This window comes from Prionailurus viverrinus, chromosome B3, assembly GCF_022837055.1.
Source record: "Prionailurus viverrinus isolate Anna chromosome B3, UM_Priviv_1.0, whole genome shotgun sequence".
NCBI lineage: Eukaryota > Metazoa > Chordata > Mammalia > Carnivora > Felidae > Prionailurus > Prionailurus viverrinus.
Genome location: NC_062566.1, coordinates 69379856 through 69397177, shown reverse-complemented (window position 1 = coordinate 69397177; position 17322 = coordinate 69379856). Strand labels below are relative to the sequence as shown.

The window sequence follows — 17322 nt, the reverse complement described above, 5'->3', positions numbered from 1 at the left end:
AACTTCCCCTCCACAACACCAGCACTTCCACAAAGGAGAATTAACAGCCATCTGGGATCTAAGAGAAAATAGGAAAATAGATAAATAACCCTTACACCCAAAAGGCCAAACAATTTTTATTTTCAAAAACAACTTTATTCATGACACATATTAAAAAAAAAACTCCCACCCCCTGGAAATGAGCTAAAAAAATAAAGAAAATCCACCTCCCACCTCCCTGTTCCCACTTCCTCCCATTCCCTCCAAATAAAAGGGAAAAAAAGGCAAAGGAAAACAAAACAAAACAAAAAACTGAAAAACAAAAAAACGCCCCAAAACCCCCCAAAACAAGGTAGTGCATTTCCCCAAGGGGTAGGGGAATTTACACTGGAGCCGCTGGGAGCGGAACGGAGATCTTCCGGCTACAGAAACCTGCAAAGAAAGACACTCAAAACAGAAAAAGAAACACAAAAGGAAACAAAATAGATCACCAGGCAATCTGGAGGGGCAGGGAGCCGGAAAAGAGGGGTGGGATGGGTGGTAGACCTGGCAGGACAGGAGCAGGCAGGAGGGGACTGTGAAAGTTAGGGAGAAGATGGAGGGAAGGTAACAAGCAGAACAGTTTGGTGTCCTTCCAGAGCCCTGGGTAAAAAAACCCCTCCTACCACCCATGCCCACCTACCCTTGAGCAGCCCCCAAGGTGGTGAAGTGGGACAGGGAAACAAGGGGAGCAGCTTGCGCAGTTGAGACGTGTCCATGGCGAATCCCCAGAGTGAATGAGCAGCCCCCTGCCCCACTCCCTGGGCCTTCCCCTACTCCCCAAAGCAGGTCCCTCCTCAGCAGTTAGTTATGGGATTCTCCCCCCTTTCCACAGTATATCTTTTTTTTAAAAAATATTTTTTTTTCCATCAAGGTCATCTTCTGTTTTTCTTTTTTTTTTTTTTAATTCTTTTTTTTTTTTCCTTCTTTCCTCTTTTTTTCCTCTCTCTCCTCCTAATACACACTTTTTTTAGTAAGGGGAATACCATGATGTCGCTCTAGCCCGGCCCCTGGAAGAAAGAAGGAGAGTTAGGTGTTAACATAATCACTTAAGAGTCAGCACAAGCCCCTCCCCATGGGCCCTTGCCCCAGTTATAGTGCAGGGAATGGGGGGAAAGAAGTTTCCAAGTATCCTAAAACTGACCCCATTATCCCAGAAATAGTGACACACCTGGCAAATGGGAGGGGACAATTTAACAGAACACCTTGCCATTGGCAAAAAAGCATATCTGAGATAACAGGGGCAAGAAAACGGACTTATTGTTTATCCACTTTTCAGTCAGTTCTCCACAGCTCTAAACCCCAGGCCTTCACCATCAGATCCTCCCTAATTCCTGGGAGTAGATAAGTAAATCTCATGAAAAGCCAAGGTCTATATGCTTATCCTGTCTATTTAAAGGCAAAGAGATGATAATAAAGCAACAACATGGGCATCACACTAGGCCCAGAGAAAAAGTTAACCTTGTAAAACACTGGCTCAGTTAAAGAGTAAGTATCTCATTATCCTCCCACATGGCTGTTGAAAAGGATCAACTAGCCTCTGGTATTCTTCCAAGGGAGGTTCAATCTTCAACTCCTCCTTAACTCTGGGAAAAGTAGCAAATGTCCAAGCAGTGCCTTCACTACTCTGAGGCCGTTCTTCCTGGCCTGTTTTGTAAACACCTTCACTGCCACCAACTCTCAAGGGAAAAAAGGCTGGGGGAAGAACAATCTCTCAGAACAAAGTGGAGAGATCCAGCCCTTATCACCAACTCTTGCTCCAGAAAACGATGATGAGACTGGCCTCCTGGCCTGGCCTGCAACTACCTTCCTCACCCTGCACAGGCAGGAGACCAAGTCCCTGGAGACCAAGGGGAGGGTAAGTGAGGGAGATTCCTCAGATCAGGAGAGAAGGAAACATACAGGGCTCATGGGAGGCGGGGGGAGAGGAGCAGCCCATCTATCCTGACCTGTAGACGCGACCCCGGGGCCTGCTGTTAAAACCACTGTAGAATCGAGAGCGGGAACTGTTGTAGTTGGTGGTCCGGGCACGGTATCGGGCTCGTGGGAAACCCCGGTCTGTTGTGCTGATGCCTGGTCTGTTGGTTCGTTTTGGGATCACCTGACAGTGACGGATGTACAACAAAAAGCCTCAGAATAAGCCTGGAGAGTTTACACAGAACCAGAACAGCAATGGGCATGGGGCTTACCTTGATTTGTCTTCCTCTGAATAGGGACTCATCTAAGGCCAAGGAAGTCCTCACTGACTCTTTGTCTGAGAACTCTATATATGCAAACCTGAAAAGAATAATAGTCATTTTATCTATCTGAAGTTTAAAAAAGCAGCTTACGTGTCAAATCCAATTTTTAGGCATGCTTTACTCAAGTAATAACACATCCATATTTTTTTATTACTTTTCAAAAAATTCTTAAATGCAAGATTTCAATCCAAATTTCTAGCTACTCTTGGAAAACTATAAAACAGTATCCACAGGGCCTGGATTTCCACATAGCAGAACCAGTTAGGGCTAAGCAGAAGCTGTCCCTCTCTCTTCTAGCTCACGAATACACCCACACTAACCTTCATCTTTATCTAAAGGCCTCTGAAAGCATTTACGTGCAACCCCTGATATATATCAACATTAAATCCTCGTAAGATGAACACCACTTACTTTAACAGCAAGTTAACTTACTGTTCAATATAAAACATTTTGTCTACTTTTAAAATGTGATTAAAATGACCTCAACTTACTTCCCTACTTACCCTTTAGGATGGCCACTAAATTTGTCACAAAGTATGGTAACACGGTTGACTGAACCACAGCCATGAAAGTGTGCTTCCAGCTCTTCTGCTGTTGCACCATAGTCCACCTGTGGGGATAAAGGGGTTATGTTTCACAGGTACTGGACAAACAAGCTCCCATCTCAACAGGTATCTCTGCCGAGCCTCTGGGCTGGGCCACCATATACACCAAGGCACATCAAATCTGATTCTTTAAGAAACTAATCCTTTTCTCTTCCCAATCCTAAAGCCTCTGCTGATCACCAGTACCTTTTACCTCCTCCAAACCCTCCCAATATTCCCCAAATCCACCACCTATCCTTGAGATGTTCCTTTCAATACTCCTACTGAGCAACTCCCAAAACAAGAGTTTCCCCCAACACCAATCAGGGCCCTAATACATACATTGCCAACATAAATGGAACGGGCATCAGCCTCCATCTTCTCTTCAATGGACATGATCACTGGGCCAGCTTTGAAGAAAAAAGAAATCGAGGGGAAAACAAAGCTAGTTTTCTATTTGACCAATAAGTGTACCCCTCCCACCAAGAGTGCTACAGTGAAGGCAAAGATTTAGGTCTGCTCAGTTCCCTGCTGTACCCATTATCAAGAATACCATCTAACACACAATAGGTACTCAGTGAACATTTGACAAATCAGCAACAGATTAACACAGTCCTAAAAACCAGAGAGAACAGTACAGGAATTCCCTCCTTCCCCCAAACCAAGTCCCTGTTTATTGAATAACTTTGAGTGAAATCATTTGAAAAGTGAACAAAATCAAGGGAACCCAAACTCAACATTTCTGGATTAAAGGGAAAGCCCCCTGTAGTGGAGCAATTTCTTAGGACTCTTAAAAGGTCTCAAACTAAAAGAAGAACCATGAGCCTTGAAGGTCAAATGCCAACTGGAAACCTCCACAAAGAGTAGAGGTAGAATAAAGAACAAAGAGCAACACACATGTAAAAAGGACAAAGAAAGGCACAAGATTACCATCATCAAAACAGGTTTTTGCCTCACTAAGGTCAGAGGAACACACAATGGACAATGACCACAGCACCTGCCCAGTAATTGCTCAGACAAGCAGCCTCAAAGTCCCGAGCATCTAATCCCATACAACCCGTGTTCGCATAACCCTTCCGAGGACCCGGGTTCCGCGTGCAACCGCCAGTTACTCACCATTGCCTGGAGGTGGACTCATATTCATCTGTTTCTCTACCTCGTTCTGTAGCTCCTTTAGCTTCTCGGCTTCTTCCTCCATCTCCCTGACTCGAGCTTTGATCGCTTCCAGCTCCTACAATGAGTGGAGAGGGTATGGAGAAGAGCTTAACAGGAACCAACGCAAGGGCTGCGCCCAGCTCTCCGTCCGAGCGCGGCCTCATGCTCGGCCATTTCCCTCGCCCCACACGCGGGTCACGATGAAAAGAAAAGCAAGCTACCTTCTCTAAAACAACACTAAGCACCCATAACGCCCGAATCAACCCGGCTAGGCCCCTTCTGGCGGTCGAGGATCCGTCCCCGGCCCTGCCCCAGCCACGTTATTCCCCGCCCACCCCCACCCCCCGCCTGCCTCCCGCCTGCCTCCCGCTCGCCCGAGCTCTGGGCCTCCCGTGACACGGACGGCCCTGCTCGTTCGCCCTCCTTCCCTCACCGGGTCCTCAATGGCGCCGTCCCCCGGGTCACCCTCGACCAGTCCCGGCTCCTCCTCCTCCTCCTGGCTGCCGGGGGCTCCCGAGCCAGGCCCAGGGCCCGGAGCTCCCGGTGGGGCGCGGGGCCGGGGCGGCTCCTCTTCGGGCTCGGGCTCCGGCTCGGGCTCCAGCAGCAGCTCCTCAGGCTCCAGTTCCTCAGACTCCAGGCCGTTCCCGTAGTCCCCTGCGCCCCCCGGGGCCCCCTCCCCGGCCTCCCCACCGGCCCCGGGCACAAGATGGCGCCGCCGCCCCGGCCCGGAGCCCCGACCGCCCGCAGCCCCCGCTGCTGCTGCCGCCGCCGCCGCCGCCGCCATCGCCGCTCAGACTGGGGCCCGCCGCCCGGCGATTGGAGAACTGCGCCGGGCACGCCGAGGATTCATTAGTCTAGCGGCCTGCCCGTCACCACCAGCTAGGACTCCATTGGGGAATATTACTTGACAATCAAATAAGATCCCACCCTTAAGGCGGGATATTGCACCAAATTCTCAAATCCCGGTAGGGGAATTGGTCTGTCAATCAACATATGTCCCACCTCCTCTCAAGTCCTTAGGTAACAATACCGCCAGAGCTGTGACGACATTCCTGCTTCCCGCCCCGCCTCCAGGCGGATCCGCGAAGTATATGACGTTCGGGGATTGGCTGCTGGCTGGGTGAGGGGAAAGAACCAGTCTTCCGATCGCCTTGCCGCACCGGCCGTCTCGGATGCCGATTGGCTCGCGGGATTTGAAGGGCTAACACCCGTTTCGTGACAGGTGAACCTTGCCCCGCAACGGACCGCCAGGCTTCCATCAAGGGAAACCCGAGGTCACATGACTAGTCCTTAGGGAGGCCGCCATTTTGACACTACTGGTTGCCAACTAGAGAGCTGTTGGAAGGCAGAGACCGGAAACATTGAGGCGGTTTCTGGAATTTGGTTTGCTGACCAGGAAAGAATCAGTAGATGGGATATTGCTGGAAATGGAGGTTCTGAATGGCGCTCTCCAGTAAGCTTACTTTTCCCATCCAGGTTATTGGTACCAACATCCACCAACCAGTTCTCCCAAACCAAAAAGCTGGGAGGAATCCTCACTCCAGAGCTACTAGCCCTGTCTGATCTGTCTTCCTTGCACAGGCATACTTTACAACCCCCTGTTCATACCCCAGTTTTAGCCTTTTTCTTGGACTGTTTGCTACAGCTCCCTAATAGGTCTCTCAGCTTCCAGTGTCATCTTTCCAAGCCTCGCCGCTACTTAGAGCCGGCTCCCTTTTGCTGGCCCGGTAAAAATAAAACTTTACCGTGGCCTTAAGAGATCTCAGGACCAGCCTACTTCGCAAATGTTATTTCCACCCTTCTCGTTCCAGGGGGGTGTACCTGCACACAGGTCTGTACCTCTACACGCAGTGTATCCATGTACACTGCAAGCCCCAGCATCACCTCTACTGAAGAACTTTTCACTACCCTCTCCTTTCCCATGACAAGCAGGCCTACTCCCACTGTGCGCTCATTTTGTCCTGCATTGTGAGTTTGGGAATGAGTGGCTGGATCCTACTTATATTTGCAACCCCACTGTGGGGCAGTATGCTTTGTACCTAATAGATGTCCAATAAATGTTTGCATTTATTGGGGGATCTGGGTGCCACCCTCATTTTTCAACCCTTTCCCAGCCCCCAAACCTTCCTTCAGTCCGCAGAGGAATTCCTCCTCGCAGGTTCCCAACACACGTTTGTACTCTGAGATAACCAATGAGACCTAGTCCTGGAAAGCAGGGTTGCCCTATTGTAGCAGTGTTACTACGCATTTTTTAAAAAGTAAGGAATGACGGTGTTAAGTTTGCAAAAGGGTTATTTGTGGCCAGACCAAGCTACGGTTTGACAGCCAGATTCAAATGAGGCCATTCAAATTAGTTAAATCAGACAACCCCAATAGGATGTGTATGGCTGGGGCAGGGATTTGGACAAGAGGAGATCTCTGTTAGCAAACCAAAAAGTCAAAAGCTTTTCAATATACCCCATTCTTCCCCTCACCCTCACTTCTCAAAAATCCTTACCTCAGGAACAGGGGAATTCTGAGCAGAGTCATAGTTCTTAAAATTTCACTGAAAATTACTTCAGCAGCCATCGCAGCTCCAGTGGTCTGGGAGAACTAACGTGAGCACCGAAGACAAACCCTAAAAGATTGTGAAGTCGCTGGAAGAAAAAGGTTTTCTACTAATCTTAACCTAATCAAGATGTTGATGTTTTATTGGTGCCTGATTTAAGCTAATCAGGCAAATCAAGGGAAATGTCATTTTTAAAATAATGCTTCAAATCCTAATTTTGTTGAGCACTTGATTTTGTAATAGGTACAATCCTAGATTCCTTATTATATCTCATTGAATTCTTAACAACAACTCTATGAAGCAAATATTTCCAAAACTATAACTTGTTTTAGGCATGAAGAAAGAGTGAAGTAACACCCAAGTCATGGAACTAATTAGCAGTGAGTAGGTGGTAAAAAGTGGTGGGACATCTGACCAGCTCAGGTCATGACCTCCCCATTCAGGAGTTAGAGCCCTGTGTCAGGCTCTGTGCTGATAGCTCAGAGGCTGGAGCCTGCTTCAGATTCTGTGTCTCCCTCTCTCTGCCCTTCCCCTGCTTATCTCTCTCTCTCTTTTTCTCTCTCTCAAAAATAAATAAACATTTTAAAAAATTTTGGAGGTGCCTGAGTGGCCCAGTCGGTTGAGCGTCCGACTTCTGCTCAGGTCATGATCTCACAGTTTGTGGGTTCAAGCTCCACATGAGGCTCTGTGCTGACCGCTTGCTCAGAGCCTGGAGCCTGCTTCACATTCTGTGTCTCCTCTCTCTGCCCCTCCCCCGCTCACGCTTTGTCTCACTGTTTCTCAAAAATAAATAAATGTAAAAAAAATTTTTTTTTAATTTTTTAAAAAAAGGAAAAAATGAGCAGGGAATTCAGAGCCAACTTTCGAAACTTAGATCAAAATTGTTACAAGGTCTGCTTTAATACACAAAAATTACATTATGTGTGATGTTGAAATTCGGAAAAAGACTAAATTCCCACAATAGACAAATGTTTAGGCAAGTTGTTATTATATCCAAAGATTATTATGCACCTATTAAAAGGTTTACACATAATGTGTAATAACATGCAAAAGTAATTATGTTAGGCCAAAGAAGTAAATATAAAATTGTATATAAAGTATAATTAAAGTATCATTATGATGTGTTATTTTTTAGAAAAATAATTTGGACTGGGGCACCTGGGTGGCTCAGTCCGTTAAGCTTCCAACTTCGGCTCAGGTCATTATCTTGCAGTTTGTGAGTTTGAGCCCCGTGTTGGGCTCTGTGCTGTCAGTTCAGAGCCTGGACCCTGCTTTGGATTCTGTGTCTCTCACTCTCTCTGCCTCTCCCCGCTCACTCTCTCTCTCTCTCTCTCTCTCAAAAATAAATAAACATTTAAGAAAATTAAAATAAAAAAATAATTTGGACTGAAAAAATAAATAACTTGGACTTCAGGGGAAAAAAGGGAGCAAGAATCAGTTCGATGTTTCCTTTGGTAATATGTACTAAAAGCTTTCAAAATGTTGAGATTCTTAAACCAGTAATTGTATTTCTTATGATCTGCTCTAAAGAAATAATCTAAAAACTGGATAAACATTTGAGAATAAAGACATTCATCAGAGTGAAAAATATGTAAGCAACTTGAATGTCCAAGTGACATACTCAGGAAAATTATTATATACACATAGATGTAATTTTATATGGTCATTATGCCTTCAAAACATTTTTAGTAACAAGGAAAAACTACAATATAATGGTAAGCAGAATTGTAGTATAGAAAATTGTATATACAGTATGATCATAAAATATAAGCACGGACAGAAGATGGGAAAGAAATACGCCAAAATATTAATAGTAGTAATTTCTGAGTAGTAGGATTATAACTGACTCCTAATTTTCTATGTTCTATGATTTTTTTCCACAATATCATATATTATTTTTGTTTAAAATTAAAAAACCTTCCAACTCCCAAATTAATAAGCATGATTACTTTTACAAACACATTTAAAAAGATATTTGAATGGTGACTTGTAAAGTAAGATACTTCCCTATTAGACTGTAAACTGTAAAAGGCAGGGACATGATCGTAATTATATTTGTATTCTCATTGCCCATCACTCTGTATTCAATAAATGGTAACTGAATTAATGATCTTCCATAATAATTTTAATATCTTACCTGTTGTTGATGCATAAACATCAAAGAGATAAGTTTCTCAGAATGAATTTGTAAAAAATTATTATGCAATGATGTGAAATCTACCCATTATGAGTATAATTTTCCTTCATTAGTAACCTCTCAATAGAGGGCCATGGAATTTTGGGAAAATGGAAACTCATTGATGCTGTGTGCCAGAAGAAGGAAAAATGTGCTAATAGAAGTGAATGGATAGTGGAAAAAAAGGAGAATTAGGGGTGCCTGGGTAGCTCAGTCGGTTAAGTGTCTGTCTCTTGTTTTCAGCTCAGGTCAGAGGATCTCATGGTTTGTGAGTGTAAAACCCGCATCGGGCACCATGGTGACAGTGTGGAGCCTGCTTAGGATTCTCTCTCTCGGTCTCTCTCTGCCCCTCCCATGCACTATGTGTGCGTTCTCTTTCTCTCTCTCTCTCTCAAATAAACTTAAAAAAAAAAAAAAAAGAATTAAATCACTAAAAGGGGATGAGGGCAACTCCAGTTCTGTACAAAAGGGAAAAGTTTTCTCACTAAACAACATAAATACTTGGCTTTTTGGTAGTTTCATTCCTGCTTTTAACTCTTGCTTTTTTTGCATGCTCCAATAATTCTCTATAACCTAGAACTACGTTATTTAATATGGTACCTATTAGTCACAAATGGTTTGAGCACTTGGAACATGAGTAGTCTGACTGGAGATGTACTGAAAGTATCAAATATACACGGAATTGCAAGACTCTGTATGAACAAAAGACTGTAAAATAAATTAATAACTACTTAATATTAATTATAGGTTGAAACTATAATAATTTTTACACTGGGCTAAGTAAAACATTGTGAAAATTAGTTTTATAACTGTTCCTTTTTGGTTTTTTTGTTTTAATTTTTTTTAACGTTTATTTATTTTTGAGACAGGGAGAGACAGAGCATGAACGGGGGAGGGTCAGAGAGAGGGAGACACAGAGTCCGAAACAGGCTCCAGGCTCTGAGCTGTCAGCACAGAGCCCGACGCGGGGCTCGAACTCACGGACCGCGAGATCGTGACCTGAGCCGAAGTCGGCCGCTCAACTGAGTGAGCCACCCAGGCGCCCTTGTTCCTTTTTGTTTTACTGAGACTACTAGAAAATGTAAAACTACATATATGGCTTGCGTTATATTTCTGTTGGACAGTGCTGATACAGAACCTTGAAACCTTGATCATAGACTTACCTCTATCGTGGAGCCGACTCTCAATTATTTTCTAATGCAAAGTCTAGCCTCGCCTACCTTAATTCCTTAGGTCTGTCCTTGCAGGGAAGTGAGGTGTGCACTTAAATGAGAAAGAACCTCCTTTGGGCTGCTTATTTCCTATTCTGCTTCATTAACTTTTTAAAAACTTAAACTTATTTTAATATGCTGTACCAGAAATATGTGTTCTTTATAAAAAAAAAAATCAGAAAATACAGTAAAAAGAACAAAATAAAACACCAGTAAAATCCAACACCCACAGATAATCACTAATGATATTTTGGCATATATCCTTCCTGAAATTTTCAGTACATAAATACATACAGAGGCATGTACACACACACATATTTACATATTTATTTTAGCAAAATGGGATCATACTGTATATATTGTTTTCTATTTTCTTTTTTACCAAGATAGAAACATCTTTCCGTATCAATAAAAATATTTTTCGAATTTCATTTTTCATGACTTTCCTCAAAGTCACCTTAGAAATGAGGGTTTTCCCTGACTATTCTATTTAACATTGAAATTTACAGTTACACTTTCCTAATTCCATGCTAATGAATTATTTTTCTTTATAGCATTTATCACTTCATAACATGAAATGTTATGTTAATGAATATCAGAAGTGAAGTGAGTACTGGGGAGAAATCCTCATTGTCATTAGAGGCCGAACCACAAGTGAGGACTTGGTCACCATCACACAAAGATTTGGGGTAAGTTTTCCTTGTTTTGGTTTGTTTCTGGTTTATAGCCATCCCAAAGTACTGTATATACACACCCTCTTAAGATTTGGGTTGGCATAGGGGCACCTGGGTGGCTCAGTCAGTTAGAACTTGGAACCTGCTTCAGATTCTGTGTCTCTCTCTCTTCTCCTCTCTCTGCTCCTCCCCCACTAGCACTCTGTCTTTCTCTTGCAAAAATAAATAAACTTAAAAAAACCTGTTTTTAAATAAATAAAATTAAAAAAAGATTTGGGTTGACATAGATGGAGCTCTTAGCTTTGGGCATTTGGCAGGGGTTAGGAGATGGGGAACAACTTTGATTTTCTTTTCTTTATGGTCTCAACACTTTCCCAAGTCCTTGTTACTCTAATTCTTGCCATTAACAAGGTCATGAAGAGATGATTAGATCAAGAAATGTCCTGACACCAGGCTATAGAGTGTAGAAGTCACAAACCCTGCTCAGTCCTTCTCATTAAACTTCTGGGCTTTATTTTTTTTTAATACGACCATTACATATTACACAAAAATAAAAGTCAAATGAACTTGATATTTATAAATTATTAAATAAAAATACAGGAATATATATTTATATTTATAGAGCTTTTTCTTTTCTTCTAAACTAACCAAATCTGTTCTCTCGCCATTTTATGATTTAAAAAAGTAAAATAGTATATACCCTAGAATAAGTGGGGAGTAGGATTAATAATCGCAGGACCTAGTTGCCCTACTTCTGCTCCTTCCTTGGCCTAAGCAAAATCCCTATATGTCCCTTTGGGCTCTGGAGAGCAAGAAACACCCTCTCTACCTATTTAATCTCTGAAAAATGGCAATTAGATTTATTTCCCTTATTTTTTAAAAAATGAAATAGATTTAAAAATTGGGAGCCATACTCAGCCTTCCTGGCCAAGAGCTAATCCCAAGGAACTATATGGCTCTAGAAGAGTCTCTAGTTTTCCCTGACAGAAGAGTCTCTGGGGTTTCCATTGCCCCTCAAGGACAGGACAGATCAAAACTGCCCACTACGGTCCCATTCAAGCTATGCTTCTGGGAATCCAAGCCCTTTACCCTTTCAGAAAACAACTTCTCCTTCTACCAAGGTGTGAAGGCCTCAGAGCAGGGCATTTCAGTTACCTGACCACGGTCCCTGCTGCTCCTGTTTGCTAAAGGTCCCCAGGAGAGTTAACAGGGATAGGTGGTCTTGTGGTAGAGGGGAGGGTGGAGTCTGCCCCAAACCTGGGGGAGCACAGGCTCCAATTTGGAGCTGATGGTCTAGTCAGTGGTTTTCCAACTTTTTTTTTTCAGCAGCAAACCCCTTAATGCAAATAAAATCTTACCCTGAACCCCGATATGTAAGACAGCTACAAGGGGAGCTATTCTGTTTAAGGACAAGTAGCCCAGCCTGCTCAGCACCCCCTCCCTTCACCTCCCCAAGGCCTCCTGAGGCAACCCCTAGGAAACCTCAGGGCTCTGCCAAGCAGCCTGAAAACCACTGGTCTAGTTTGTCCTGAGCAAGTCAGAGACCCCCCACCCCACCCCAACTGCCTGCCACAGACCAGCTCTGAGTTTCTGGTATCAGCATACTCACGATGGACCAAGTGGCACATGCAGTCTTCCACCTCCCCTATAAATACCATTAAAAAGTGCAGCCCTCTCTCAAAAGCAAAAGTCTGGGCTAAACACCTGAGGCCAATTTTGGTCCCACATTCTTGTGAGTACAACTATGTTGCCACATTTTGGGACCAAATGAAAATCCCAAGAAGAGTCAACCATGGTCTAGCTAAGCTGATCAGTGCTCAGGATCAAGGGCAGGGTTCTAGAGCACTGTGTCTGAAGTCAGCATTGGAGAGCAGCAATTTTAGCACCTTGGGAAGTGCAGCAGTGAGGTCTGGCTCAGGGCATGCATCTGGAGTGAAATCATTTCTTTCTCAAAAGAAAAAGCTATAAGTGGAATCTGTTCTAGAGGACTGTGAGCTCTAAAGTTAACGTCCTCAGACTCAGAGGTACAGACAAGTAACACCCATGCAAACAGCGTGGCTTCAAAGAAAATATAAATGCTTCTAGGTCATGGTAGGTACTCTAGAACCCATATATCTGGCCCTTGATAAAGCAGCACCAAAGCCCACTACACGGAATAGGCCAGTCACGGAGTATAGGTCACCCTCACACCTATGGGGTTCAGAGCTGGAATGTTCCTCTCAAGGCATCAACAGTCTCACTGAGACACAGTGCAAGACCCAGACTGTACTCTAGATCAGCATTTACCTCCACACACTCACAAGGAAAATTAGAGTCCCAATTTAGAGTTTGAGTTTGGGTGCAGAAAGTCCCAGAGACAGGGAACACTTTAGGCACCAGTGTGCCCCAGTGGGAGAGGAGGGCGGCAGGTAGGTCCAGCTCCCCACCCACCCCCACTGCAGGCTCCACGGCCCTGTTTTCTGTCAGAGCCCAGGAGGCAGCAGCAAGTGCATGATGCACAAGGAATAGGGACGGTGAAGCAACAGGGCCAGCTACAGAACTTATCTCCAAAGCCCTGCAAATGACTTTCTGTGGAAAAGTGCCCAAAGCCCTCTTCTGGATACAGTGTTTTTCCCATAGCCTTGAGGCATCAGGACAAGGAGAGGGGGAGAAGGGAGTTGGGAGGAGGGGCAGAGAGCTGCCCCTTGTTCTTGCCACTTCAACAGGGAATGTTTTCTCTGTGAATACGGCCGCCACCATGTTAGACAAGCAGCCTAGCATGCACACAAGCACGCGTGCACATGCATACACATGTCCAAGCAGCCCAACATCACAGCCACCTCTCCCTATCACCTGAAAACTCCAAGCTTCCATTCCAAAGGGATGTGCCTTCGGTGTTTTTCCCCAAATCTCACTCATCCAATGGAGACACAACCCCTTATGCAAATCCTCCTTCTTTAGGGCTACAAATAAGCTCTAGTTATAGTTTTGTGTGCCTATACCTATAGGCATGATCTCTCCCACCTCCTCCCAACCCTGGAATGCCTCCATCTCCTGGCCTGCTCGCTTTCCAAACACATCCCCTAATGTCTCCAGCTCATCCTTCCGACTGCCTGCCTGGCACACACAGCTTCTTCCCACAGTACCCTGCCCCTTCCCATCCCCATTCCATGCCCATCCATTCACCCACTTCTTCCAAGGGCATTTCTCTTGTTCTGTTCCTGCTCTCTTGTCCCCCAACTACACCTAGCCCCACCTGTCCCTGGACTTTCTCACTTGCTAGCAAAAAAGGCCCCTACAGTTACCAGGGCCCCCAGTGCCACGGCCCCTGTCAGCACTGTCCTCACTGAAGCCCAGTTCCCCTCCCGCAGACGCCGCGCCTCCTCCAGGGCCCCGTCCCCGTATAGAGCTGTGAACTCCGCCTGTGGGAGAGAAGGGAAGTAGGAGAGAAAGGAGAAAGGGATATCAGGAGAGGAAAGAGTGGAGGAAAGAGGAGAGGAAGAGTTCCAGTTCCATCCACTACAAGCACTACCCCATACCCAGCTCCTCTCCAGCCAAAGCTCTACTGGCTGCAAGCCCCGATCATCCCCCATGAGCGCCTGGCTCATTTGCCCTTTCTGCCTCAAGTGAATCCCAGCCTTTCCCTGGCCAAACATTTTGCTCGGAACTGGCATCCTTTGCCAAGGCTTTCCTGACCCCCGCCCATGCCACATACTCTGGTGTAAAAAGCTCCTGATGGCTGGATGCCATTTCCCTGCAGGCACTGTGTATTCTGTCCTCTGCTTTGGACCATGAGCCCATCCAGTGATGACTGCATGGCAGCCCTGGAGTGCGTGACACCCATGGTGAGAGCATCTGATTCCACCTAAATAGGGAGACTCAGACCCCAGCCTCCAGCCAGAACCCCTGTCTTCCCTCTGGAGACCATCTTTGCAGAGGGGTGTGCAGAGCAGCAATTGAGAAGCTTCTTACCCAGCCCCCACTGCTGTGAATCCAGTCAGCCAGCCGTGTCTCCAGGTAGGCCACCATCCACTCTTGCACTTGTCCCACAAGTGGCTCCATCTCCTTGTTGACACTCTCAGCACACAGTGCGGCTCCAAAGACAAAGAAGGCCACAAGGCGGCCCCAGTTGGGGCCCCCTTGGAAGAGTTCATCAGAGACCTGGGTGAAGCGTTGCTGGGCTGACCCAGGGGTTACATGCAACTGGGCTGCCAAATCAGAGAAGGTGCGCCGGAAGCGGGTCTCAAACTCATCTCCAGCTGCACGCATGGCTTGGTGCAGTGGGTCAGCTGCTGGGCCCTCCCCAGGGCCTGCTCCACAAACATAACCCTTCTGCCTCAGCTTATAGCCTACAAAGTCTGCCACTAGAGCCCGTGTGTCTGGGGCTGAGGCTGGGGTCGCCATCCGGGCAGCTGTAAGAGTCAAGGATGAAAGACTGGCATGAATATATGGTCAGAGAGCCAGAAGGGGCACTTCAGGCTTGGCCAACCCAGTGAGAGGTGGGAGGAAATGCTCAGAGACCACTGAGCAGGGAGGGGCAAGAATGTGGGAATTAAGTCAAGGTGAGAGGCCAGAGCATGAGGGGCTGACCATTAATTTGTAATGTGTTAAATTAAATGTAAAATAAGTAAATTTTATTTTTAAAATACTTTAGATTCTTTCCATAATAAAAAAACACCAACTCTATAACCCCCCTACAAACCCCCTTTCCACAATACACACCATTTTAGCTTAGGGTCTTAGTACCTCCCCAGAGGGAAGATGTGAAGATGCTGGCAGAGGCACAAGATGGGGGAGGAGACAGGAGCTGAAGGAAAAGGTGGGAGAAGCAAAGGGCTGCCAGGGACAGAGAAGGAAGGGGACACTCACCCAGCCTGGATGGCAGCTTTTAGGACCCAGCGCTGGTGGCAAGGAGCCCCCAGCTGGGGCCTTTCATCCTCCTGGCCTGCGTGGAGCCCTGGGAAGGGGAGGGGGAGAGCAGAGCTAGGCGGGGAAGGCCATGGATCACAGTCTGGACAGAGAAGACTGGGGGTGCAGCTCCCGGGACCGGCCCCTGCCCCCAACGTTCTACCAGCTGTGTGGCCGAATCCATGTTTAATGACTGTCCTCCCAGGAAACCCAGGGCCAAGGGCTTCCTGCCGACACCGTATCTACTCCCGGCTCCCCCCAGTGCAGTCCAACAGCCCAGCTCCTCCTTTACCCCCACCCTCAGCAAGTCTCCAACCCCTCCTGCCTGCCAGGTTAGGGATCTCACGGGTCAGGCCGCTGCCAGGATCCGGGCCGTTTCCTGGTGCAGGAGCTGGGAGGGAGGGAGAGACGGAGGAAGGGAGGGAAGGAAGGAGGGAGGAGAAAGGGGGGTGGGAGGGAGGGCCCGGCGCCGGGTGATGATGGGGCCCAGAGATGCGTCCAGAGAGAGGGGCGGAGCTGGGAAGCAAGCTTGGGAAGGCCACAACTCCGGAAGAGAGAGGGCTGCTGGAGGCCAAGAGGAGCAGGGTGGAGAGGAGACAGAGGGCCAGGTTGGGCTCCTGAGCCTGAAGACTGCCCAGAGAAGCCGGCTAGGCCTCAGGAAACCTCGGAGCAAATTCAGCATTTCCAGAAGGTCTCTGATGTTCCACGCACTTGTTGAATTTTTCCAGCCTTAGAGTGGATGCCTGAATTAGAGGAGCAGTTCATTCCAGTGGGAGCTGCCTGCCAGGTGCCTCGCCCTGTGGTACTGGCAGACATGACATAGACACCGGACACCACTTCCTCTTTTCTCCAGGAACTTTAACCCAGTAGTCGCTTCAGAGGCTGGGGCTTTAACCAGGCATCAAGACTTGGATCGCAAGTAGTTTCTGCAGGTAACTTTTCTTCACCTTTTTTCTTTTCTTTTCTTTTCTTTTTTTTGTAATCAGATTGGTTTTCTTTTTACTTCTCTTTACTCAACACGTGAACTTATTCTCATTATGACAAGTTCAAACAATATAAAGGTATAAGAGGAAAAAAATACGAGTCCTCAATCTCCCTCCTTCTACCCTTTGCACAAATCCACCTCCCTTCCTGGAGGTTACCAATGTCAAGGTTGCTGTTTACCCTTTTAGATAGATAGATAGATAGATAGATAGATAGATAGACCTATTATTTATACATGGCAATATATTTATACAAAACAGTTCACAGGATATGAAGCAGTCTGACCACAGGTGATCCTCAGGAGGGCCCTTGAGCATTCTGACTGGGCCCCTGGGCCCCGCTGGCTCTTGCAGCTGGCATTTCCTTAGGCTCCATTTAGAGGGATCTCTAGCCAGAGGCTAGAAAGAGGCAACCCAGTTCTCCTTTCCTTCTGGTTCCCTTTGCTTCTACCTCCAGTTCAAGTCTTGATATTCCTACCTGCCCCTACAGTCACTGGAGAAGAAAGGTCCTATCTGTAACAATGATCATAACAACTAATACATTTTGAGGACTTATTAGGTGCTAATATAGCTAATAGCTAATAGCTAATTAGGTGCTCTCTTTTTGTGCATGATATTTTATCCTTACGCCAATCCCTATGCTGTTTTATCCCCATTCTGTGGGTGAAGAAAGTGAGGCTTGGAGAGGTTAATTTACCCAAAGCCATATACTTAGAAATTGTACTCAATTTTGTCTGACTTTAATGTTTATTTATTTTTGTGTGTGCGTGAGAGAGAGAGAGAGAGAGAGAGAGAGAGAGAGCACGAGCAGGAGAGGGGCAGAGACAAAGGGAAACACGGAATCCC

The 17322-nt window shown here is 46.2% G+C and overlaps 2 protein-coding genes and 1 long non-coding RNA gene across 9 annotated transcripts; 1 reads left to right on the top strand and 2 right to left on the bottom strand.

Moving 5' to 3' along the window:
* Positions 1-258: 258 nt before the first annotated feature.
* PABPN1 (poly(A) binding protein nuclear 1) lies at positions 259-5272 on the bottom strand. 2 transcript variants are annotated; one of them, XM_047862829.1, is made up of 7 exons: positions 4431-5272; positions 3959-4073; positions 3185-3252; positions 2762-2868; positions 2208-2295; positions 1968-2119; positions 259-1028 (listed from the first exon to the last, which is right to left on the bottom strand). In XM_047862829.1, the coding sequence occupies exons 1-7, from the start codon at positions 4779-4781 to the stop codon at positions 989-991; spliced, it is 921 nt and encodes a 306-aa protein (XP_047718785.1). In that variant the 5' UTR covers positions 4782-5272; the 3' UTR covers positions 259-988. The 2 variants fall into 2 exon arrangements, with proteins under 2 accessions (XP_047718785.1, XP_047718786.1); XM_047862830.1 differs by lacking the exon at positions 4431-5272 and adding an exon at positions 4219-4289.
* On the top strand, positions 5103-14559 carry LOC125167930 (uncharacterized). Of its 5 annotated transcripts, none has more exons than XR_007152996.1 (4): positions 5103-5219; positions 6559-6646; positions 10487-10621; positions 14346-14559. It is a non-coding gene; the product is annotated as an uncharacterized LOC125167930 (long non-coding RNA). The 5 variants fall into 5 exon arrangements; XR_007152995.1 differs by lacking the exon at positions 5103-5219 and adding an exon at positions 5363-5450; XR_007152997.1 differs by lacking the exon at positions 6559-6646 and having other exon boundaries at positions 5145-5219.
* Positions 10097-16375, bottom strand: BCL2L2 (BCL2 like 2). Of its 2 annotated transcripts, none has more exons than XM_047862835.1 (4): positions 16205-16375; positions 15455-15542; positions 14558-14997; positions 10097-14007 (listed from the first exon to the last, which is right to left on the bottom strand). In XM_047862835.1, exons 3-4 carry the CDS (start codon positions 14987-14989, stop codon positions 13858-13860), a joined length of 582 nt encoding a protein of 193 aa, XP_047718791.1. In that variant the 5' UTR covers positions 14990-14997; positions 15455-15542; positions 16205-16375; the 3' UTR covers positions 10097-13857. The 2 variants fall into 2 exon arrangements, with proteins under 2 accessions (XP_047718791.1, XP_047718790.1); XM_047862834.1 differs by having other exon boundaries at positions 15840-16360.
* Between the last annotated feature and the right edge of the window lie 947 nt (positions 16376-17322).